The sequence below is a fragment of the Phyllopteryx taeniolatus genome, chromosome 5, assembly GCF_024500385.1.
Source record: "Phyllopteryx taeniolatus isolate TA_2022b chromosome 5, UOR_Ptae_1.2, whole genome shotgun sequence".
Classification (NCBI taxonomy): Eukaryota; Metazoa; Chordata; class Actinopteri; order Syngnathiformes; family Syngnathidae; genus Phyllopteryx; species Phyllopteryx taeniolatus.
In genome coordinates this window covers 5,566,875-5,592,441 of record NC_084506.1, presented here as the reverse complement: position 1 = coordinate 5,592,441, position 25,567 = coordinate 5,566,875, and the positions used below count along the sequence as shown (strand labels likewise).

At 41.6% G+C, this 25,567-nt stretch overlaps 1 protein-coding gene across 8 annotated transcripts in view; it reads left to right on the top strand.

The window, feature by feature from the left end:
• The window catches only part of LOC133478083 (membrane-associated guanylate kinase, WW and PDZ domain-containing protein 2-like), a 109,077-nt gene that overhangs the window by 46,429 nt on the left and 37,081 nt on the right, over positions 1-25,567 (top strand). For all 8 annotated transcript variants that reach the window (XM_061773663.1, XM_061773661.1, XM_061773662.1 and 5 more), the window contains 5 exons: positions 931-1,050; positions 5,479-5,703; positions 9,600-9,828; positions 12,218-12,297; positions 25,390-25,447. In XM_061773663.1, the coding sequence (XP_061629647.1) occupies positions 931-1,050; positions 5,479-5,703; positions 9,600-9,828; positions 12,218-12,297; positions 25,390-25,447 (712 nt within the window). The remainder of the gene's footprint in view (positions 1-930; positions 1,051-5,478; positions 5,704-9,599; positions 9,829-12,217; positions 12,298-25,389; positions 25,448-25,567) is intronic.

Here is a 25,567-nt window from a genome sequence, read left to right as displayed (position 1 = left end):
AAAAATAAATAAATCAATCAATAAATGTGCCCTATTGATGGAGTCTTTACAATGTTCCCTCGCTATACCGCAGATTTTTAAGTGATAGTATTTTATGTTTTTTTTTTTTTTTACAGTATACAGGCAAGTCCGAATTTAGAGTTGCGTGGCCTCAGTGTATTATGTTGTGCCACAACGTGCCGGGCACCACTGAGGTCTACAGGAAGAGATGCGCCGTAGTTAAGAGAGACTATGTTATACCTGTGAGGATTGCTGTATGCTTTGTATGTGTTGCTGCTCTGTGTGTAAAGCAGCAGTTGTTTGAAGGCTTGTATTCACCGTAGCGTCCGTGTTTCGTTCAAAAACACATTCCAGAATCATGCTTGTTAGTTTCACTGCAGACTCTAAATTGTTCTCAGGTGGGAATGTGAGTGTGAATGGTTGTTGTCCAGGGTGTACGCCGCCTCTCGCCCAAAGTCAGATGCGATAGGCCGCAGCCCATGACCCTAATAAGGACAAGCGGTATATCGAAAATGAATGGACAGATCTACACTATGCAAATTCTTTATTCGCCCATCTATGGCATTTGGCATTATACGTTAGCATTAAGCTGACTTTCGTGTTTATATGGCTTGGTTGAACCTTTTTGTGTTTAAATATGCATCCGTCTTCTCCACCGCATATCCTCCATATTGCACCTTATTCGGAGAACTACGAGTGAGGACAGGCGCTAAGGAATATGACAAAAAGTGTGCTTGAAAAAGTTTCAAAGTGTTTTAATGGTGATTTTCACTCACAAGTGTTTGAATGGGATGGCGCTGGCACGTGAAGACTTCTGACTGGGCTTCTTGTGTTGCCACTTATGTTTCTGCTGCCTTCCTGTCTTTTCTTCTTCTCAAGAGGGCTCTCCTGACCCGCGCGTCCACGTTTTCTCTCTCTCTCGCTGTCCAGGTACGACCAGGCAGCCCAAGGAGGGGGAGGTGCCGGGGGTGGACTACAACTTTGTGACTGTGGAACGTTTTATGGAATTGGAGCAAAGCGGAGCCTTGTTAGAGAGCGGAACCTATGAAGGTGAGTCTCCGGGAAGAGCTTTTTCAGCGATGCAATTTTGTTGCTTTCGTGGTCATTTCAACTTGAGTTAACGTTTTCATGACGAGGTCTTTACTTTTTGTGTTTCGCTTAACTGAGTTACTGACCTTGTTGTGCAGTGATTTCAAACTCATTTTTGTTCGGGGGTCACATTAGTTTCTCTCACAGGGGCCTTTATGACTGTGAAACTATATAAACGTAGAATCGCCTCATCATATTGTCGCTGCCGGGTGGAATCATCCAAAATCACAAATTTTCGGGACCAACATTAACACAATACCACTCCAAAGGTTCAAAGGTCTTACAGCCATGAGCAATGCAATCAATAAAACAGTGAGATGACTAATCAATGTAATAAACACAAATTAATCGATACTTTGTGGCTGACGTTCGTCTTTCTGCACCCATGCATTACAGCTATTCATTTTTAGCAAAACTAACTATTTTCAGTCGTTATTGTCTAAAAAAAACATCCAAACTTCCCATCTTGAGGCAACATAATGCCACACGGCTCCCGCCGAGTGAGGGAGAAGCGGAGTTTTACGACACTTCTCGGACTGTTCAAGTGTCCAAGAGAGTTATTAGATTTGTTCTCAAGCTATTTTCAGCATTTTAGGTTGGTTAATAATCTGTAAAAATACCAGAGGATGTGGAGACAAGTTATCGATTTGTGACATTTCCTGTGCAAAGGTTAGGCGTGTATGAGCTTCCGGCGATTGTTTGGTACGGCGCCATCTGACGGAAAAATAAGCTAATTCTTAAAATGTGTGATAACGTGGGGTTGTGTAACCGGTATCTTCAATCGTTCGATGCTGGCACTTTCCCAAGTTGAAATTTCATCCCAACTTTTGACTTTTGTAAGACGATGGGACATTGATCCTGCCAGTAGTAAATGCTTGACATTATTGTTTTTTTTTTAAAAAAGTATTATTATTATTATTGGTAGTGTTTTATGTTTTCATATCCCCAATTTTGTTGTGACAATAAAGGCTTTTATTGCAGGCTGTTCTATTTGTGTTAAATCTTGATGTACAGCAGTTTGTTACAGGTGCGGTTGTTTTTCAAAGTGCTCTCTAAAGAAAGGATAAATTGTTTTATAATCACAAGTCAAGGAAAATAGTTTGTTCAACTTTTCTGCATTTTTATTTTTAAAAAAGTCATTTGCTACCCAAAAAAGGGGAAGACAGTTTTTCAATTTTGGAACAGATTTTCGGCAATAAACGTGAAGTAGAAAAATGAAAAATGGCCCCCAGGCTTTGAGAACTGTTGTGGAGTGGATCCGTCACGTGACTTCCGTGGGATCAGTCTGAATTTCAACAGAATATCTTAGAATATTAAGACTAAAGTGTTAGTATCACAAAGGGGAAAGTCCATCATTTAAAAAAACAAAAAATCATAATTTTAGGGGGCTGGAACAGATCAATGGCATTTTAATTAATTTCAATTTTGAAATTTTATTTACATACATTTAAGAGTAAATTGAGTTATGAGCTTGGTCACGGAAGTCAAATTAAACCCACAAGTGAAGGTGCCACTATTTTTTATACATTACAAGTTATTAAAAAGTTCCTTTTCCCACAATGTAATGTGCTGTAAGGACATTATGTGACACAACATTAGGTGCACCTGACCAAGTATATTAAAAATAAATAAATCATGCTCTCTTTTGATAGCAATTCTTCACTGATTGAAAAACATTCTTCCCCTCGCTCGACAATTTTTGTGTGAAACAAGACGAGGCAACGAAATGAGAAAATCTCGTTTGAAGCCGAGTGGAGGAACGTCGGCGAAGAATTGAGCGATAACATACGTGACCTCCCCCCACCGCCCTCTCGGCCTCAATCTGATAAGCACGCTGAAAATCCAATTTGGCTACGAGTGGAACACAATGGGAGCGCTTCCTTGCATGCAAGCATCCAAACAAGGGCTGAGAAGGGGGTAAGAAATTCCAAAGGAAGGCCCAAGGAGCACTTATTATGATCAACTGCGAACCCCGTTTATCACAGAGGACCATTACAAGACCCACCAACAATCGGCGAAAATCCACGATGGACAATTTTTTTTTTTTTTTTTTTTTTACACCCCTCCCACACGTCTATTATAACCCACTTTTAAAAGTAGTCCCTAGCACCTGTTCTCACTCTCCCTCGCGCAGTTCTCCAAATAAGAGGCAAGGGCGTGCGTGCTTCAAGCTGTTTATTTGTCAATCTCTCTTAAAGTTTACTCTAAAACTCACGCAAAGGCGAATTAAACATTGTATATTTTAGCACCAAAATGTTTACCCAAAACCATCTAATTTCGTCTAACGCTCTCTAGATTACTGCTAACATATGAGAAAATGCCATAGACAGGCTAACAGAAATTAACGGTAATTATAAACAAAAAATAACTGCCACTTTAACACACACAGAGTAGCAAAACATACAGAGAGAACATACAACAATGCTCACAGGCACATACAGTGGTACCACCACTTACGAATGGGTCGACTCACAGGTTTTTGGAGATACGAGCCATCGCTGGACCACTTTCTTGCTTTGACTTGTGAGCAGAAATTTGAGATGCAAGAGCTACATGGTGGCAGTGAACTTCACAACAAGAAGCACTTTGGCACTTCGTGAAGTGTTTGACAAAAAAAAAAAAAAAAGAGGCTTCAAGTGGCTTATTGCAACTCCAATTTGAAGTACACTCTCAAACTAAATGTAAAACAAAGACAATTGTACATTGTGTATTTGAATCTACTTAATGCCTCAGAAGATTCTGCAGCGTAATGCTAGCACACAATGCAAAACGCCATAAATAGGCTAATGAGTATCATCGATAGCCGCAGTGTGCTAAATCTTTAGAATGCACATGTTGAACTGTTCAGTGATTTATGATTTACTGTTTGCAAAACTTTTTTTTTTTTTTTTTTTTTGGCTTTTCATTTCCAAGTACATCCCATAAAGTTGTCGATTATGTGCGTCATCCACTCGACAGCGACAGCAAAAATTGCATTGCGCTTTAGCGAAACTGAAGCTTGCACGATGCCTAGCAATACATAATTCAACTCTAACAAAAGAAAAATGTGTATTCCTTAAAAAGAATAAATAAAAGCTGTATCACAACCACTGGATGTATGCTCCCCATTCCATCATTTATTATTTATCCTGTAAAGTCATCATGGCATGAGAAGTGAAATGAAATATTACCACAGACCGACAGCGATGAACATCGGAGGCCTCCGGCCTTTGTACCACATCTGCTCCAACACCCGAAACACACACACACACACACACACGCGCACACACACACTACAATGAGGACCCAGCCTGCTCCAGCACACCTGCTTCGTGGCCCGATTGTCCCTCGGGTCAAAGCAGTGGCATTTGTAGGGAAGCAGGAACCTGCTGCTGCATTCAAAGACACTGAAAATAATCTGTAAATTATCTGCTGGAAGAAGAAAAAAATGCACCTTGCATGCTCACCTGAGATCCCGCTGGCAACCCTAACCTAAGATCTCCACTCAAATACACTCGTGCCTGAAGATGCAAGTTTAATTTCCTTTCATGACCGCGTTCATCATTAATACGTTCCGGCCTCCCCAAAAATGGTAACAAAATTTTTTGGAACGTGATTAGCAATCTACTGTAGGTCACATTTATGGGGTGGGGGGGAAAAAAGTTTTGAAATGATTTCTCTTGGTCTTGTTTTCTTTTAATCGTAAAAATCTGGCGTTTGAGCAGGGGTGTGAAGACTTTTTATAACCACTGTCTAGTGCATTTTAGGTTCATCCGCAAAATATCTTTTTATCGCTTTGTAACTTGTGCATATAAGTAGCCTCCTTTTCTTCTCCACTTGACCGTGTTTAACGTCCCGCTTCGCTTTAACGCTGTCGAAGAGGGTGAGATCTCGTTGACACATGCGCAAAGTGACATAGGAGGATCTAAATAAAGGTGTAAAAGCATTTTGCCTATTTCTTTTTTATTTCTTTTTTATTTTTGTAGCTAATTAAATAACTGATTTATTGTGAGTAATAAAAATTTTAAAAATAAGTATTTTGGTATTGAGTTATTATCTTGTCATTAAAATACTATATATATATATATATATATATATGTGTATGTATGTATATATATATATATATATATATATATATGTGTATGTATATATATGTGTATGTATATATATATATATATATATATATAGTATGTACAATTGAACTATTTTGTTAACCTCATCCATGAATGACCTGTCCATTTTAAAACGAAAAATGTGGTCCTTGAGCGCAAACGTTTGCCCAACCCTGAGTTATTTTACTTTTCGGTAAATGCTCGGCAATAATAAGCGGAGATTTTGCCTCCCGAATGTGGATTCCGCATAAACGGAGACTGTGTGCGCGCGCGCGCGCGTGTGTGTGTTACCCATCAGATAACTTCTACGGCACACCCAAGCCGCCAGCAGAACCGTCCCCGGCAGCCCCTCCCCTTAATGTGAGTGAGGCCCTGCTGCCCGGTGCCCGGCCCAGCGCCCAGGGCAAGAGGAAGAGGAACCAGTCGGTCAGCAACATGGAGCAGCGCGCCAGCCTGGAGCCGCCCGAGGAGGAGGAAGAGGAGAGCCCCGTCGTCAACGGCAACGGAGTGGCCATCACGCCAGGTAGCCCGAGACACGGATCGCAGATAATGACACAGTCGACACCCATACACAATGATACAGAAGCACCCACCAAAAGCAGTCATTTCCAAAGACCGTCTCCTGAAACTCTCACACGCGTTCCACAAATTTAATCTCATTAAAACACACTTTTTATTAGATTTTTCAGAAGCTTTGATGTCCTTTTATTGGTTTTGGAAGATCATTTGGGTTGAAAATGCCCAGGATGCCCTTTTTCAAGCTATTTTAGTTGGTCTTTTATGGCTGGCATTTGAGACGACCAGATTCCTTATTATTATTTGATAGGTAAATAAGCTTTGCTCTGAATGGATCACTGTTATTATTATTTCAAATATGGAAAAAAAATAAAATTTTGCTCTCATTGCTCCTTGGTGATATATACCCTGATCCCGTGCTTTTTTTTATTTATTTTTTTTACCCGACCCTCCTCTTATTCGCGTTTTTATAAGCCAATGCCAATTACAATAAGTGTCCATTATTCGAGGATTTTCGCTATTCGCTGATGTCCACTGTAATCCTTTATAAACGATGTGCTTAAAATAAACATTTGATTGAAATGTAACACTAATAATAAACAATAAGAAGAACAAGAAGACGAAGAAAAAGAATAGTAAAATACGTATGATCAATATGGGTAATTGTATATATTTAATACAGCTCTCGTATTGGACAGCCTGACTTTGTGCCTGTGTACCTAATAAATTGTCCTCATATTTGCATTCCCTTGTTCTACTAAGACAGAAAATATTTCACAGCATCAGATTTAGGCGGCGAGTAAATTCTTTTGGAAGCCCCAAACTGTCCCATGGGTTGTTTCTCCCGAGTGCACCGGTGGAATTGCATATAATGGGATAAATAGGAATTTACTTTCCCCTCTTCAGTCCGTCTATTATCTGCAGCTCGTCCATAAATCCCGCCCGCCGACATTAACACGCTCGGCTCGGGGCGGACGCGACTGCGCCGGGTCCATAAACGTATATAACACGAGCCTCAAAGGCACCTTGATGGCTTCTCTATTATCATTGTTGTGAGTGTCACTTTTGCCGCCGCTGGCCTCGCTGCTCGGTTTCTATTATTACGACTGGCGTCCATTCTTCTCCTCTTTCTCCTGACCTCTCCTCCTCCTCCTCGGTCGGTCTGGCTCAGTGCAGCATGTCATCGTGTTTCGCCTCGTTGTGTGTCGTGCTATTTTTGCTTCTACATCTGGCCTTTGACAGAAACAACCTCCAGTGATCCCTGCGTGCTGTTTTTTTGCTTGTTGTTTTTTTCTCCCGCAGCACAGAAGCATAAGTCTACGCGTCAGTTGACGGTGATGCTGAAAGACTTGCATCCAATATAAGACCGCCTTTGATAGGTAGTTTTTGTTACAATTAAACAAATAGCCCATACACTGTCATGGACTGACTAGCAGGGATTGATTTTGTTTACCCCCAATTTCATGCATTTAATCAAAGGACCATTGCATTATTATTATTATTATTATTATTATTATCACTAATGAGATCATTTCAAAGTGGTTTTTCCCTGTTCACTCGGGATATATCCCAGACCCACCCGAGATATGTACAAAATCTGCAATATAGAAAAATCTGATTTAAAAAAAAAATAATAATAATAAAATAAAATAAAAAAAACACATTTAAACTTATTATTCTCACTCTTTCGCTGTCAAGAAATGGGAGACAATCGTATAACATCACTTTAAGAAAATGAAAAGAAGACTCACTGTTTATTTCTCACTTCGAGTTAAAGTTCACTGCAAAACTGGCAAAAGTCCGCTAGCTTAATGCTAACATATAATGTGAAATTACCATCGATGTTACAGTAATTATAAACTGCTACTTAAACACACATGGAGCAGCAATACATACAAACAGAGCATACAGCAATGAAGCGATTACTGGAGTTTAGTTGGGGACCTTCTCTTCTTCTTCTGCTTCCTCATCATCTTCTTTTTCTTCTTCAGCAACATGTGATTCTTTTCTTCTCAGTTGCAAGCAATCTTAAGTTAATAAAAGAGGGAAACTATTACGTTTTGCTATGTTAGCGGAACGGGTATTGTATATGATTGACAGTAAAAAAAAAAATGTTTTTTTAATTTATTTTTATTTTTTTTACTTGTGTACTTAAGTACATTTCAGTGTCTACGTGTTATACTTTTACTTAAGTACACGAGTTGCATCAGTTGTCGCATTTATGTCACCTGTGCGTTTGATTTTGCGAGTCTTTGGTGTAGCCCTTACGGTGAAATATTATTCAAGCATAGCAGCGGTCTTGGTGTTTGACGTTGAAAAAAAGAGCTGGTGGCATCTATTGTCACTCTCAAAATCCCTTCCTTGTGTTTCTGACTCACTCCCTGACCCTGAAAGTCTCTGTCTTTGCCGGTTTCTCTCTTTCTGACGCGCTGCGTGCTCCTCATGTTCGCTGTCCTCAGAACCCTCTCCCTCTCTCTCTCTCTCTCTCTCTCTCTCTCTCCCTCTCCCTCTCTCCCCTCTCTCTCCCTCCCTCCCTCCTCTCTCCCTCCTGGGGGGTCGCAGCTCGGCAGCGTTGACTCATCATGCATGCTGTGTGTAGTGAGCAGTGTGAGTCCAGGTCTGTGTGTGTGTGTGTACAGCGCCCCCCCCCCCCCGACTGGCATTTCCAAGTATTTGCAACACATAACTTGAATAGCGCGCACACAACTCTTATCAAACGCGATGAGTTTTTGCTTCCTTCATGGAGGATGAGGTAAGAGGAAAGAACCATACCATTTTCTTAAAAAATATTATTATCTTTATGGAGCAGAATAAAAATCTTCCATCCATTTTTTTATTGAAAAAATGTTTTTTTTTAATTAGCATCTAAGATGACTTTGGCAGGTGGGGCACACCCTGGGGAACATATGGACATACGACCATTCACACTCATTCGTCCATTCATTCCTTTTGTGTAGCGCTTATCCTCACTAGGGTCGCGGGGGTGCTGGCGCCTGTCCCAGCTCTCTTCGGGCGAGAGGCAGGGTAGACCCTGAACTGGTCGCCGGCCAGTGGCAGCACCATCTCGAGAAATGAGAATATTATACAAACAATTAAGAAACCATCAAAATGATTTTTGATGTTGAAATTAGGCAGGAGTTTGGCCTCTGAAAAGTATTTTACCAAGTGTTCAGTGAATCTATCTATCATGTATGAGTACTGAAATCAATGGACTTTTCTACCATTTTGTAATGTATTGAGATGTGTATGTTAGAATTGTTCTCCAATCAGATTTCAGCATCTATGTGTTGCCATGTCAATCTAGTCTGCCCAGCGCCTTCAGAATCAGTACTTTTGGCCGATGTAACTTAAACTATATACGCGGGCTATGGGACTGTTCCTTTAACTAATCAGATTTCAAATTTGTCCTCACAGGGCCACGCCGCTGGCCCTCGATGATGTCAGCATTTTTCCATCCTCTGATTGGTTGGTCAGAGCAAAACTCCTTACAGCCGATTTGAACCAGCAAAACATGTCTGTAGATGATCTATTTATACATTTAATAATCAGCATCTTTGGTTAGCATGGTGTACTTTATTTAAATGTTTTTGTCATTATTAGATAAATAGTGATTCTGAACTTCTTCCGATGATGTATGTGGCATAGCTGTGTGCCGTTATTGCTATTTTTTTTTTTTTTTTTTTTTAAGTACTCTATTGCTTGTTTCTCTAATTGCAACGTGATACTGGTGGTAACAAGAGGTAGATTAGGTCAGGTAAATTCCCGCTGAAGGCTCAGGTAACAAATACTCGGCCGGCCACTAAGTAACGGAGGGACACGACGACTGGTTGCGTTCTGGGCTGCAGCGGCGACATTTAATCCTGATTTGTGCCAAAATGTAACGCAATGGTTCTTCTTGTCCAGAGTCCAGCGAGCACGAGGACAAGAGCACCGACGCGTCCGGGGAGGTCGCCGTGGAGACCTGCAGCCAAGCGGCAGCCACCAGCGAGGCCCCCACCGAGGCGGAGGACGCCCCCAAATCTCCGGACAAGTCCCCCAACAAAGTCCCGGATGTGGACGAGGAAGAGCTGGGTCCTCTGCCCGACAACTGGGAGATGGCGTACACGGAGAAGGGGGAGGTCTACTTCATCGAGTAAGACAAAAACCTTGCATAGTTTTAATTAATTAATTTATTTTTTTTTAGCCCTAAAGAGGTGATTTTTATTGTCAAGGTACAATGTGTTCCAACAGTGTCACAGAGTGTTATATTACATTCAAAATGAAATACGGCAAAAAAAAGAAAGAAGAGGAATGCACCCAATGTATGGCTGTCACTATCAAATCTTTTTAGAATCGATTAACATATTGATATTTTGTCAAGTAATCCCCAATTTATTTATTTTTTTAGTACGAACATGCATTTTATTCTCATTTATGAGGGCCGGACTTCTTTCCTTAAACTGTACTGTACATGTTGGTACTGAGTGTATAGTATAAACTCTGCACAGAATTTGAGACAACCAAAATAGCCTTTGCTAAACAGTTAGCATTAGCATGCCAGCGATCACCATTTTAGGTCAAAAGAAAAAAAATGCTAACTACCATTCAGCTCACTCAGACATCATGATATATGTATATTACACATCTAATAGTGTCTTGTGAATAATTTAAAGATGCTACTTTGTAGTTTTGGGCAATTTTTCATTTTTATTTTTATTTATTTATTTATTTATTTTACTTGTCCAACAGTGCAGTGCGTCCGTCCGTAACAAAAGTCCGTGCGGGAAACATGAACAGGGTTCCAAATGGTTCCTGGTGACGCAAATTGGGTCCGCGTGTCACAAATATGCTATTATTAATAGTTTTTATTTTTTGCGTCAACCAATTTTTGCGGTCGACTTATCCGATTTTAATTTTTTTTCCACAGTAACTCAATGCACAAATGCATTTGACACAATAATGCAGTCAAATACAATCCTCTTTGCGCTTCAGACGAGAGAAATATGCGAGTTTGGGGAGTTCATGAGCTGGAAATTGTAAAACCGTGTCGAAATCTACCACAGAATTCCGGCAGACTGCAAGTAAGTGGAAGAAGCTGAATTCCCAGCTGGGGGTTTCACTCAAGTCAGTGGAGAAGTTAAAAAAAAAAATACATAGAATAAAAACATGCTGCAGGATTAAGTAGTCAAAGTGTCAAACTTCCTGTCCGGGAAGCTTAGTGAGTCTCACATGAGGAAATTGGTGAGGAAGAAGTAAAAAATGTACTTTACAAAGCCGAGCTGAGTCCCCCTCTTAGACAAATGAAAGAGTGGTGGAAAAAGATGAGAGGCTGAAGCTGTCGAGCATCTGTTGCACGAGATTGGGGAGAGTCCACGTCATAACCGTTGTCGTGGCAACCAGCAGTTTGAACATTTGGATTGTCGGGATAAACAACTAGGGGGGACGTTTTAACTTAAAGAAGTGCTTTTAAAAACGTCACGTGTGGAAGAATCCACAGTAGGCTGGACTCTTTAGAAATGGTTTACTCTATATCCTCAGTCTATTTCCATGTACATTTCTCATTTTATATATTTCTGCCATATTTAATTGCCTGTGCTTCCGCTGTAGTTTACATGCTAACTACGTTGCGGCTCATTATTCGTGCCCCAACTATATTGTGATTCATAGTGGGTTCTTAGAGTATACTGTCTTACTGCAACCCCAATTCCAATGAAGTTGGGACGTTGTGCTAAACATAAATAAAAACAGAATACGACCTATATTCGACCTATATTTAATTAAAAAAAAAAAAAGAAATCAAGTTTATCAGTTTGAACTTTAAATATCTTGTCTTTGTAGTGTATTCAATTAAATATAGTTTGAACATGATTTGCAAATCATTGTATTTTGTTTTTATTTATGTTTAACACAAGGTCCCAACTTCATTGGAATTGGGGTTCTATAATGCGCTCGCACGTGGAAAGGGAGAGCCACAGCTGTTTATTTGAACACCGCGAAAAGGCAAAACACATAAACACATTCAGAGCGCACTCATGCAGAAGCTGCTGTCGGCCACAGCTCACGCACGGACACTCACACGGCCACTGGCCAAAGTCACCCCGCCACCCCGCCTCTTAAAGGCACATGCATGTACACAGACACTGCAATACACACAGTATTCTCTCTTCTCTGCATTTTAAGCTTGCAATTACTTGAATATTCAAATTCATTTACAATGTGATTAACAAGTTTAAATGTGTTGAAACAGTGTGGGAGGGATAAAATGATATAAAAAGCTTTTTAATCAGGTACATACAGTATCTTAACTTCTACTTGCATGTGAGTACTTTTGCAGTTAGTCGTGTTAGATTCTTTTTCCTGGCAGAGGTCGCCATCTTTTGCTTTATGTGTGGTTAGTTGTGTAAACTTTCCCGGCCTCTCTATTGAATAATTGATGCACCTTAATGTTTGCTAATCAGGCCCGCTCGCTTGGGTCCCGGTCGTTAGTGTTCCTTTGATCTAATGATCTTCTCTCTCATCGTCGTCGTCCTGTTGTCGTGCAGTCACAACACAAAGACCACGTCATGGCTGGACCCTCGGCTGGCCAAGAAGGCAAAGCCCCCGGAAGAATGCAAGGAGGACGGTGAGTGCTAGATTTACAAGATACCAACGCTTCCATTTGTACGTTTATGTTTATCAGACTTGTGCTGCTGATTGTTTTTTTTTTTGTTTTTTTTTTTTGCAAGGAGCGTTTCATCTCGCCGCTTCCCGCTGTTTTCATACCTGCTTGTCGATTTAGCGCTGCGGTACAAAAATGTTATTTTTTAAACGTGTGTCAGCCTCGCGGCCGCGCACTGAGACTCGTGTGTGATTCGTTTCTTTTTGTAGCAACAATGCAAACGTGGTTTGGAAATAGATTTGTGTGATGGTAACAACAGCAGTACAATTCAAGTGTGTGTTGTCCTTGTGTTTTGCCGGGTTGTTTTTTTTCCCCCAGCTTCCTTGCATAGTCAAAAAATAATACACAGGGGTACCTTGACTTACGATTGCCCCAAATTATGAGATCAATTTTTTCTTTTTTCTTTTTTCTTTCTGTTGCGAGAAAAAAATGAAGAATTTAATTCAGAATGGGACAAACAGTGAAACACACAAATAATGAGAACATTCGCAAGCAGCAGCTGCAGACCACAACTCACACCCAGGCACTCACACGCAGACTAACCTGCCAACCCAACTCCTGACCTCACTCATTAGGCCACGCCCCTTTAAGGTACACATCAAACACACGAACACTAGAGTACATACAGTGATTACAATTTATAAAACTGTTTATCATCATTTAAAAAAAATTAATGAGAATGAATTATTGTACTGTATGTGCTGTACATATATAAAATATTTGTATAATTTCACATATTTGACATTTATTATTTAAAATACTTGTTTTTATTTTACAGTACATGCACATTTGAACCCTTAAACCTTTCATTCATGAATGACCTGGCCCATCTGTCCATTTAAAAAAAAAAAAAAAAAAAAGGTCGCCCACCCTCGCTTTACACGTTTCACTGTATGCACACACAAACACAACCTTATGGATGTGCTTTTGAGGGAAATGAAAGCATTGCGGAAAGAAAAAAGATACGCACTCTGTGTTGTTGTCCGTTGATAGTAGCAGGCAAACTTACATCACCAATGCTGTCATAGCTTGTGAAGTGAACCTCTACAGACTTAATCAATTCCTTTTCCACATCTCAGTCACCCCACTCACACACACACACACACACACACATAGAGGCCCCTCCTGCAGCCCATCACCCATCATCCATTCTCCTCCACCTCCCTCTCGCCTGTTCATTTTCTGTCATTCCTTCATCCCTGCCGGTATAGAGCCAAAGTGTGCCCGGAATTCCAAGTACGCCGCTGGGCTCTGCACAACCGCAATCGTACTTCCGCTAGACACGCAGCACATACTGTTGTCATGGCCGACAGTCTTCATCTATCACCTCAATGGAAGCAAATTGGTTTGTCTTTGACTGACAAGGCCGCATGGCTGGCTGCTGTTTCATTTGCGTCTGTCAGTCAGCGGACCATGCAAGGAAGAAGGAAGTAAAAAAAAAATAATAATAATAATCAAACACACCTCAGGGGTTTCCAATCTGTAATCTAACATAAGTGAGTTAAATTAGACTAGGTTTAGAGGCTTAACCGCTCTATTTCCCAATGACGGCCGCCTCGTCAGTTTGAATTAAATCAATGGTGACACTCGACCCTGTACAACCTTGGCGAGAAAACCGATTATTGATGTACAGTAACCAGTACATTGGGGACTTAATCTACCTCTTAATACCACTACTATCATGTCGTAATTACAGAAGCCATCAATACGACATAGAAACGCAATATAACAGCATGGAACGGAGCCACGGAGATCATCTAGAGCAGTTCAGAATCAATAATGATCTAATAACGTGACCGAAACAAAACATGTAAATAAAATAGATAATAGAGATGCTGATTAGTAAATGTATTAATGTGTGCAGATGGGCACAGATGTGTTTTGCTCCGACTAACCAGAGGACAGGAAAATGCTGACATCATCGAGGGCCACCGCTCTGGCCGCGTGTGGACGAATTTGAAATCTGATTGGTTAAAGAAACAGTCACATCGCTAGTATGGTTTCAGTTACGTGGGACAGATTAGATTGACATGGCAACACATAGAGGCTGAAATCTGATTGGACCAGAAATGTAACATCCACATTCAGTCTGGAAAGTAACGCAGCTCAGGGAAACGCAACAAAATGAAGTGAATAGACTTTTGGGAATAAATCAAGTCAAGTTTATTTGTATAGGCCTTGATCACAAAAGAGCTTCGAAGGGTTTCACAAGCCCATGGTTCACAAAAATCACCAAGGGGGGAAGCGGCAGTAAAACAGGCCAAAATCCAGACGTGAAGCAGGGTGACATACTAGGTGTGGTTTAACGAACTGCTGGAGTGTAGAAGGAAATGCATCTTAAATTGAGATTTAAGGCCTCTTTATACTCCCGCGGCCGACAACGCCCGCATTGCATCACGTGACCGACGTGACCAAGTTCTTTTGAATTGTATTTCATTATTTAATTACTGTATTGCTTCAAATAGTACAATATCATAGCATGTGTTGGTTAGTGCTTCTGATAGTGTTCAGGCCAGCAGAGAAGCCCTCGCTGGCGCTGACCACCCACCACTGACTGAAATGAAACTATCCAACTATGCCTCGCCGGCCATGCAAAGTCTGCCCGGCAGTGTACTCCTGTAGTCTGGCTCTGTGTAGTATCTGGGGAAGGGAGCGCCGCAACTGCCAAAAAAGCAAACAAACATTTATAAAGCTCCTGGATGAGAGAGCACATGCTCCGGAGCGAGTGCCTTCCAGCGGTGGGAGCCAGGAAACATTATTTTTATCAGGGAAAACAGCCGCTTGGACGCAGGAGGAATGCGCAGAAGCAATAATCCAGCACCCCGCTCCGGCTCATCCTCATATTGTTCTCCGTTCCACGATGGCTCTCTTTTGACTTTGTGCAACAGTGCATTTCAGCACATATTCGGCGGCAATGATGCAGCCGGTCATTAAAAATGCATGTATTTGCTCAACGCTACAACTTTTTTCATGTCATGTCAAACCAACACATCATTAAACTTTTACAAGCGAAACCCCTGTAAAACACAGGATGTAATATACAGCACTGCTAAAAGGAGTTAATTTTATTGGTAAATGTATTCATGTCCTATAAACCAGCGGTTCTCAAATTGATTCGCTAGAAATGTATGTTTCATAATTTTAAAAAAAAGTGCATACCTTCATATGGGGACCGCAGCGCCATTAAAACAAACACCTCCGACCCAAGCTCTGATATGGATATTGTGACATATCACATAAATCGGACATTCCTGCGCGCGCGCAAGGCAACCTCAGCAAAATGTTTGGAAGCACATACCTCGGGTCAAAAGTTTCCATCTTGTGGATACAGTACATCACTGATTTTGTGCCATCTGAATGGGCACCATGTCTTTGGCAATGATCAGCACTCTGTGATCGCCTTCCACCAGGCTCCTGTCTAGTAAAATATTTGTGGCTTGGAGGCACATACCTCAGGTCCAAAATTTGCACAAATCGCTGCTTTTGCAACGTATAAATGTCTTTCATTGACTCTCTTCACTCCTTTTTTGTCATATATATATATGAAAATGGTTCCTTGCATGTTTTCTATTTCTTTAGCAGGAATTACATTTGCTTTTTGAGAAATAGTTGCTAGAGCGGCCAGAAAAGTTGTTAAATGTAGCAACCAAATGGCTAAGTTGGCAACACTGACTTTGCGTTTGTAAACTACCTCCCATCCACTCACTTTTTTTTTTTTTCTGTGGACCCTATCCTCGGCTATTTCCTTGAAAACTCACCTTATCTATGCTGTTTCTGTAATACTCTAAGATGCCACAAGATGGCGCCAAAGCCCATACAAGAGGAATACTTGGTGTCAAGGAAGACTGAGAGACTCAAATATTTCTATGTTGGGGAGGAGACAAGTTTAGCCTGGGTTGTTAGTGGAAGTTGCGGAGGGTCTGCAGTGTGCATGTGCACACTTTCGGTGCATTTTATCCAAATCAAATAATCCGTAAGCCATTTATTTTTCAGGAAACTGTTGTAAGATAAGTCTGAAATTATATTAAATTGTTTTGGGATCATAGTTGGGTTGTGGTATATTGACAATTTAAACTACGAATTCTAAACATTTGGAGGGCGCGTCGATTAGTTGCTATCCTATATCCTATCCCCCAGTAAATAGCAGAGGTTTACCATTCCACAACACCAAACAATCAAGTAAGTGCCGCTTACCAGAAGGTTAACTCTAAATTGTGCATCGAGCAAAACTCAATGCAGCTCTGCTTACCTTTTGGCTACGGAGCAGGGTTGTCACACCTGTGGGGGATGCGGGTGTTTCTGCATGATCTGTTTTGAGACAGTGTTGTCTGACGGTCGCACGCTTGAAAGTGGCCCTGGATCTTCGGCCAGCGTAGCTGCTCATGACATGGGTGGGGTTATTAAATTAAATTAGCGCCCCTGTTACGTCACAGTCGGGCAGAAGGGCTCGGTCACAGAAACATTTTCAGAAATAGACAGAAAACAAAAGGTTTACTTGCTTTCTTTCATTTCACATTCGATTCCAGAGACCCGCCTATTTGTATACCAGCAATTAAAAAGTCAATTACAAGTCCCTTTGTTTTTGCTTTGTGTTGAATAATTAATCCGTGTGCAAATAACTGGTGCACTTACATTTTTAAAACCACGCGACATCCCTGCTGTGCACTGAGCGACGACGTGAAGTCAATCTCCTCCTGGTTTTGGCTCACATTATTGCGCATGAAGTACGGGCCGATAAAATATAGATGCAGACAAGGAGAGGGAATAAAACAATGCACGAACAGCTTGACGAGGCGCTTTGCGAACTACCCGTTTGTCTTGAAGGCCTCACCAGTGGCGAAGACAAAAAAAATAAATAAATAAATAAAAAATCACTCTTGGAAGTTGTGCTTTTGTCTCTGCTCCCTTTATGTCAGAGATTTGTTTTTGTTCCATTCCTTCTTTTTTTCGCAGTGTCACACTCTAACCTCCTTCCCGATTCCCTTTTCTCAGGCTTCAGGGTGATTTGAGGAGATGCTTGTTTGCCTCCATGCGTTTGAGTGAAAGCGTAGCTAACGCGTGTCTTGTGCGCCTGCCATTCGCACATATATATACTGTATATATTTATACATCGTATATTTATACGTGTTATATATGATGTGGCAGACTGTCAGAGTTCAAAGGCTCGTCAACCGTCTCCTTTTGATCGGTGACACAGGCTCATCTCCCCTCTCGGCGTTTCAAACGACAGCGCGCTTGTTACTTGTTGCTTGTTGCTGCGAATTCTGCCTTTGATAAGGCGCTCAATCCCCGCGCAGCCGTCAATGCAACCTCACGTGCCGGATTAGCGACGCGGCGCTTCGCCGAGGCCACCGCGTCAGCGTTCTGTGTGTGACCGAGTCAGGGGGAGGAGACGAGGAAAAGTAGGGGACTGATAAGCTAAACCTGAAGAGGTGTAAGAGGGGAAGGCTGTCACAGGCCTCGTCAACAGCAGTGTGTTAGTACTCGGGGTCGAACGTCAACAACGGTTATAGCTTGAGGTTGGTTTTGGCAGCACGGACACGTTGCTGAAAATTATCAGGTGGTGGGTGGCAAACTAGCAGCGGTCCCTCAAGCCCGTGGCAATATTTTAGCACAAACGAGCCCAGTAGCGCGGTCACTTGGAAAATATGCAAGTCTTTCCTCAAATATGACAAAAGCACAAGTGCTATGCACGCCCGTCTGAAATGGCACCCGCTAACGCTCGCTGACAAGCAGGCTTAAATCCACACGTCAGCGCATTCACCGAAACAACACTGCAACAGGGAAACGACAGGCAATACTGTAGCGTTTGCTTACACGATAAAGCTAGGAAAAGCGGTGGTCCATCGATAACTTCTTTATTGGAACAATAAACTGGTAATGTCATCAACTGGCGTTTCTCTCAACTGTCAGCCTTCTTCTAGCAGACACACGTTTTATCGTTTGTCCCCCGCTATATTGCTTTATTAAGGTTTTTTTTTTTTTTTACAGCATACACCTTTTAACCATGTCACACGTACTTCCGTGTGGCAAAAACTCAGATTGCACCACGTGGGGTAAATTACTTGCAAGGGATTCGGAACGCCAATCGAAACTTACATTTCAACAGGTAACTTGATTGAAAACTAACCACGGTGGAAATTCAGACAAAATAAACATGATCGTCGGCGGCCTGGCTGATCACAAGTTTTCTGTTGCGCGGATTAACAGCACAGGCACGCTCTTGATGCTGAATTGGAAAGTGCACTGTTGAGCTGAGGTTAACTAGCAGAGACAACCATTTTATACATCCATGTAAGAAAATGTCTTTCACAAACATACCAATGAAAGCCGATAGTCACTATAAATTCGTAAAGCATTCTAAAATGGTGACCTCGCAAAATATGGCACTTTATGGTGGACAAGGAGTGTTCTGAACACAGCTTATATATGTCAAAGCCAAAATCTAAGTAGAGCTGCAGTTTTTGCACAGATTCGCGTAAGCATCAAGAATTCCGTCTCCTTAAGTAGATCGACAGAATTCAAAGGGAACAAAGACAAAAATGAGGGATAGATGGATTAAAAAAAAAACAGATGGAGTGAGTGATGCAACTCAGAGGTAACATTATGACAGAGTTAAGTCATTCATTAACGGACATACTATTTATACTCATCAAGAAGATTGAGCTGCATCTGGACTTGGAGGTTGGAAATTGCATATTAGACGACATACTGTGGCCGAAGTAATCCCGAGCTCACTTGGGGCGCAAATATCAGCAATACACAAGTTTCACTTCCCAATCTGACACACGGCAGGAGGTGAAATATCATAACCACCTCCTACTGTTCTCTGGAGAACATTCCCTTTGAAACACTGCAATTATTTTCTCACAGTTTTGTCTGCAGACTTGTCATTCTCTGCCCATCTTTTCATCCCAAAACAGTCCCGTGTGTCTTTCGCTGATCAAAAACGGGTACAATGACACCATTACCAAAATATGCTTCCACATTATTGGCCTTACAGTGAGCGTGCCATTATATGTCAGCCCTACTTTGATGTGAAATATACCTTTCAATGACGAAAACAACAATATGTAGTTGATGTACCTTGAAACGATGGCTTGAAAATCCCGGTGACGGTCTTGTAACAAGGAGAGTAGCATCGTTGTCGCGCAATGGCCCCCTTACATCCCCTAATGTGTGGTGGACCAGCCACGACACCTCTCTGACACATGACATACGCTAGGTACTCTGCTGCAGTGTTTCCCAACCTTTTTTGGAGCCAAGGCATATATATCTTACAGTTGAAAAAAAATCACCACCATTCAAGAATGTCACAAAGACTATACAGTATACAGTGGTGCCTTGAATTTCAAGTCCTAAATCGTTTGGACCAGGCAAGAAGAAAGAAGGCGAATCATCTTTATTCGTCGTGAACACATTTCCTCTCAAACGTTGACTTTTTTTTTTTTCTTGCCCACATTCTTCTGCCGGTTGTTGACTTGAACCGGGGTCCCCACGGTCGCAGGTGATGATCTTAACCTCTTGGCCATGTCTGCCAGCGACTGTTGCTTGCCCTACTAGCTGCCTCGATAGATGGATGGATGGACGGACGGACAGACGGAAGGATAGCTACAATCGATAGATTCAAATGTTTCATAACTGAAAGCTTCCATTTCTAAAGAGTCAAATGTATTCACGTCACATTTTTAAAGAGCCAATTGTATTTTCAAGCAGAGATTTCCAGCGAGGCAGCTACAGTATCTAGCTAGTTTTTTAGAGGGAGCTAAAACTATCCGTCCATTATGTGAGCCGCTTCTCCTCACCAGGGTCGCGGGAGCGCTGGAGCCTATCCCAGCTGTCATCGGGCAGGAGGCGGGGTACACCCTGAACTGGTCGCCAGCCAATCGCAGGGCACATAGAAACAAACAACCATTCGCGCCCACATTCACACCTACGGGCGATTTAGAGTCTTCAATTAACCTAGCGTGCATGTTTTTGGCATGTGGGAGGAAACCGGAGTGCCCGGAGAAAAGCCACGCAGGCACGGGGAGAACATGCAAGCTCCACACAGGCGGGGCCGGGGATTGAACCCCGGACCTCAGAACTGTGAGGCAGCCGCTCTAACCAGTCAGCTAGCTAAATAACTAGATGCTAATTAGCAACAGTGAAGCATGTCCACTGTGCTTTCCACCCCATTTCTTACATTGTCAATATTTTCCTTATTTACTTGCACCCTTGTTGTAATGAACTAAATATTGTGAAATTTGGACAGCTAGGTAAGAAAGAAGACATAGAGTTACACACTTGTGTATTGTAGTGTTTTCGTCCTGGACTTTAGCTAGCTAGCTAACTAGCTTGACAGACAGATGGAGAGAGACAGATCAAATAGAATAGAATTTTCATGTCATACTGAGTCACATGGTGTGGTTGAATGTGTTCCTGGTTGCTTGTTAGTGGCAGAGATGTTGTGCGAGAGAGAAGATGACGAATTACAATTACACACTTAATTCAAGAGAGACGCAAATATGCAGCGTTAGCAACGCACCCGCGTACCAAAGGCAAACGTACAATGAGTGAGTGATTTAATTTCCATGAACACATGCAGTGCAAACACAGACTTGTGGGCACACACACACACACACAGCCACACTGTGTATTTCAGCAGCAGGAAGCGACAAGACTGAGCACTAAGCTTAGAGACTGGGCGTTGCCATGGAAACTGTCTCCTGCTCACTTTTTAGGGGGGAGGGCAAACGGGCCGACGTTAAGAGGTGGCTCGCGGACAAGGTGGGCGGGAATTTGAGGCGGGTCGGAGTCGAAACGTGTCTGAGTCCCGCGCCTGCGGCATGAGAGAGGTTGCGTGAGGTGACGGCCGTGCACACGCGTTGGGTGATCTCACGCACACACATACACACACAAACACACACACGACTAATATCAAGATCACAAATCAGTCTGTAATTACATTATAGCATGAGAGGATGATGCCACAGTAATTGTAGAAATAATAGGGCTGGGGAATTGGGAGTGTCCATGTGTGTCTGTCCATGCGTGTGTGTGTGGTTGTCTGTCTGTTTGTCTGTGTCTCTTTGTGTCCATAGCTGTGTGTGTCTTTCGTGTAGGTTCTTGTGTGTGGGTGTCTGTCTGTTTGTCATTGTTTTTGTCTGCAGGTGTGACTGTGTGTCCAAGTATGTGTTTTTGTGTTTGTCACTGTGTGTCAGTGTGTGTGTTTCCATGTATGTTTGCCTGTTGTCACGTGTGTGTACTGGGGATGGTCAAGTACCGATACCAGGTATCGGTATCGGGCCACTACCGGCCTTATTTCACGGTATCCGGTACTCGTGAAGGGTGCCGATACCGGCCACTGATTCTTAAGGCAAAAGAATCTGACATCAATTAGGTCCTCCTCGCCAGTAGTTGGCGCTGCGCTGTGGCGCTTTAACTCATTGATGACTCATCATGTGCATCAGAAACAATGAAAGGTGTTTGTTCACAATTATATGTCATTGTATGTATCAAAAAGTATCACTGGTATCGGTGCTCGGTAATAGCATTGGTGAGTACTCAAGAGTGAATACTTGTGTTGGACACGCAGTTAATCCTTGCTGAACTAAGGTTCAGGAGCCTTGGACTTGAGATCTTCAACTATCATTTCCAGCCCGTTGCGTAAAGAAGTAAATATTCCAAGGATGCCTTTAATAGCGGGAATTTGACTCACTTGAATAATGTAAATGCTCAATTATTTACAAGTTGAGCCTTTAAACTTAGCAAGTGGGTGAAATATGGAATGTTTTAATCATAAAGTTCGGACATGATGTCATGGAGTAATACATGAAGCCTGACAATATTCCAAGTCTTTTCTATTTATTGTGTTGCATTTGTCTTTGCTTCCAGTACAAGGTGGAGTTTGGATTTTTTTTTTTGTCCAATCAGATTTCAGTCTCGATGTGTTGCCATGTCAATCAGGGTCTTCAGAGTCAGTAATGCTGGCCCATGTTACTTAAAAACTCACTGCATAGCGCCCCCTGCAAAGTTGGCCACAGAGATTGTTATATGCCTTTGGAGGCATATTTTTCGGTTGGACTCTTAATTCTCCAATGGAAGTGGTGTTCGAATTTACAGGTTCTACTGTATTATGAGGGTGGAAAATAAGCTTTAAAAAAAAAAAAAAAAGATGTCTGGATGCTGAATTAGTAGCGTATGCTTGTGCGGGAGCAGAGCAGCTTGAGCAGATGGGCTGTGGGTGCGGATGGGCATTTGACTATGTTAACTTGCGCATAAAAGTGCAAGGTCAATCCCCTCGTTGTACTCCTCATCTCGCCGAGTGAGCGCTTAACCAAAAAACATCCTGAACGCTGCATAAGGCGCATACCGAACTTTATCGCGTGGGATACCTTCCGCGCCTATCAGTAATAGCTGACAATCCACAATGTAGCGAGACCATATCATTATTTTTATAGAGTTTTTCCCACCCTGGCGGACGTTTTAAACAATTTTCAACTTCATAAAACTCACTTATACAACAGTTAGTTCTGACCAAATGTTATACAGTACAACAGCGCGACAACCTTTAAATTTACATATCACATTGCCTCACTGGTGTTATAAACCGTTAATTTGGCCAATAGTACATTTATGGTCAGTGGTTGAATAGGATAGCGTGAATAAACTGGACAAGTATATGTTTTATACTTCGTGGAATCGTGAACTGCGTGTTTGTTTCAATGACTGTCGGAAGCGAGGCTAAGCGGCCTAGCTTGCTATCGGGACGTTAGCTAATCATCAATCTGCGTGAATATTAGATTTTATTATTATTTATTATATTATTTCAAGCATGTGAAAAAGTAACAGAAAAATAACAAAAGATTTGAACAAAAATAAAGTCAAATTATACATATTGATAAAGAAGTAGGAAGAAGTCAAAATTAGCATAGAGTGTACGAATGAGTATTATTTTCGTGACTTTTTAAATTGTTTTTCGTGAAAAAAATCCACTTCAAGCAGGCCTGCGCATGTTGTGTTGATTGTAACTTTTACTTTCAGGCACCCATGACACCCGTCAATCAACCGATTAGCAAGAAACGCTAAACATTGCACAACTTGTGTTGGAGGACATGAATAACTAATTAAAGAAAAAACTAATTGGAATTGGTTGTCATTTATTACTGTTAACTAATAAATGGTCCTTGTAGAACTGTAGTGTTCAACATTGTCTATTGAAACGCCTCGCCACTCGAATTTTTGTCTTGCTTGTATACTCGTAAAAACCCATAAAAAAGCGATTGGTGAAAAATCTGTCACAAAGCAGGTCGGCGCACGATGAACCGGGTTACAGCGGGAGTTCACTGTACTTAAATCCTATTCTGTATTGTCTTGTTGGCTAGAGGTGAAAGGCAGGACAAAAGGCACAGCGCCTTTTAGCCGCACGTTGACCCACTTTATCCGACGGCAGTAAAAAAAGGAGATAAATAGGAGAAGGGATGGATGGCAGCGAGGACAAGGCAATTAACACGGGAAGAGGCTGGAAGGCGAAACGGGAGTGGGCGGCTGTGAGAAAAGGAGAGACGAATGTAAAGACGCGCTTGGTACACGTTTCTTTCGCCGAGAACAATTTGTGCTGCAGAACAGGAATGGGCTTTTGATTGAATTACTTAACAGCCTTAATTGAGTGTTAATTTTTAATATATTATTGCACAGGGGGTCTGCGGATCCTCAAATTAAGATTTTCCCCAAACGAAGGACTTTATTAGCTTGGAAAATTGCGCATAATCCTTAAATCCGCTGTTCAACGGGCTTTGAAATTGTCCCAGACACAATACACAGTGATGCTACCTGTCAATTTTCTTCGGAAATAAATGGGAGTAATTAACAAATCTGCAATTACTGGTTTGCATTTTAGCTGAACGACGATCGGAGTGAGCACAACCGCCACCATTCATTAAGTTCGGTGTGTGTGGTTATTAAAAAAATAATGCAGATTTTTTTTTAAATCCCCCAAAATGTTGGTGCTTATTTAGTGAATGCTAGGTCATAAATATTCTTAAATTGGGCTTTCTGTAATGTGTTACATTGATTTTAGATGGCAAAAAAAAATACCAAAGAAAGTGCTTTTCCACTTACCGTACAGTGGTACCTTAACCTACAAGTTTAATTCGTTGTGTGGCCAAACTTGAAACTCAATTTACTCAATAAAATCAGTAATAAAACAATGAAAGAGAATGTAAAGAAATAAACTGCTTTCATGAACTGTAATTAGTTGACATACTGTTTGTGTGTTGAATATGACTTTAAGGGGCGTGGCGAGTGAGTGACGTCGGCCGCTGGAGTCGAGTTAGCTGGTTGGTCTGCATGTGAGCATCTGGGCGTGAGTTGTGGCCAACAGCAGCTCCAGCATCTCTCTTACAAGTCACCTAAGGTTTTTGCGTCACAAGCCACGGCTTGTAAGATTTTTTTAGTTTTTTTTTTTTTTTTTTTTTTTTGCTTTGTATTGTAAGCAAAAAGTTACCAGTGAGCTTCAGATATGTCGCCGCTCATGTAAAGTGAAAAAAGAAATGGAGCCATTAAGGTATTCTAATGCCCTCTTGCAGTTTCTATTTCTATTTCTATTTATGATGTATTATGTTTTTATACAACACTGTGCTATTTTTCTATACTACAAACGCGCTAAAATATCATGATGGTGTTCTGGAGGCTGGAATGAATTAATGACATTTTAATTAATTTCAGCGGGGGAACATTTATTTAATATATACAAGAAAACTGAGTAACGACCTTGGTCACAGAATGACTTCAATGCCACTGTACTTGTAGTGAATAATAATCATTTTCGGAGCATTTAGGTGAAACTAACAGGTTGCTTGAAAATAGTGGACTAATCACTGTTTTCGCCAAATCCCAGCGGAAGTACAAACGCAAAGTAGTTTTCTTTTCCCAGTATTGACTGTCAAGAAAAAAATGATAGTGAGCGTGTGGGCTTGCGACCTTCGGTGCGTGTTGTCTCCTTTTAGTGGTTTTCTTCTGCTGTTCACGCCGTAAACTGACTTCATTTCCCTGGTGTGTTTTCCCGCACCTCAGAGCTGCCCTACGGCTGGGAGAAGATCGATGACCCCATCTACGGCAGCTACTACGTGGAGTAAGTCTCGCAACAGCAAAGGCGATACGTTTGAATATCATATAAAGGGCAATTGATTTCAGTAGGGTTCAGTTGCCTTCATTTAGGCAGGGCCCTTGTCTAATCAAAAAGTGATGCTTT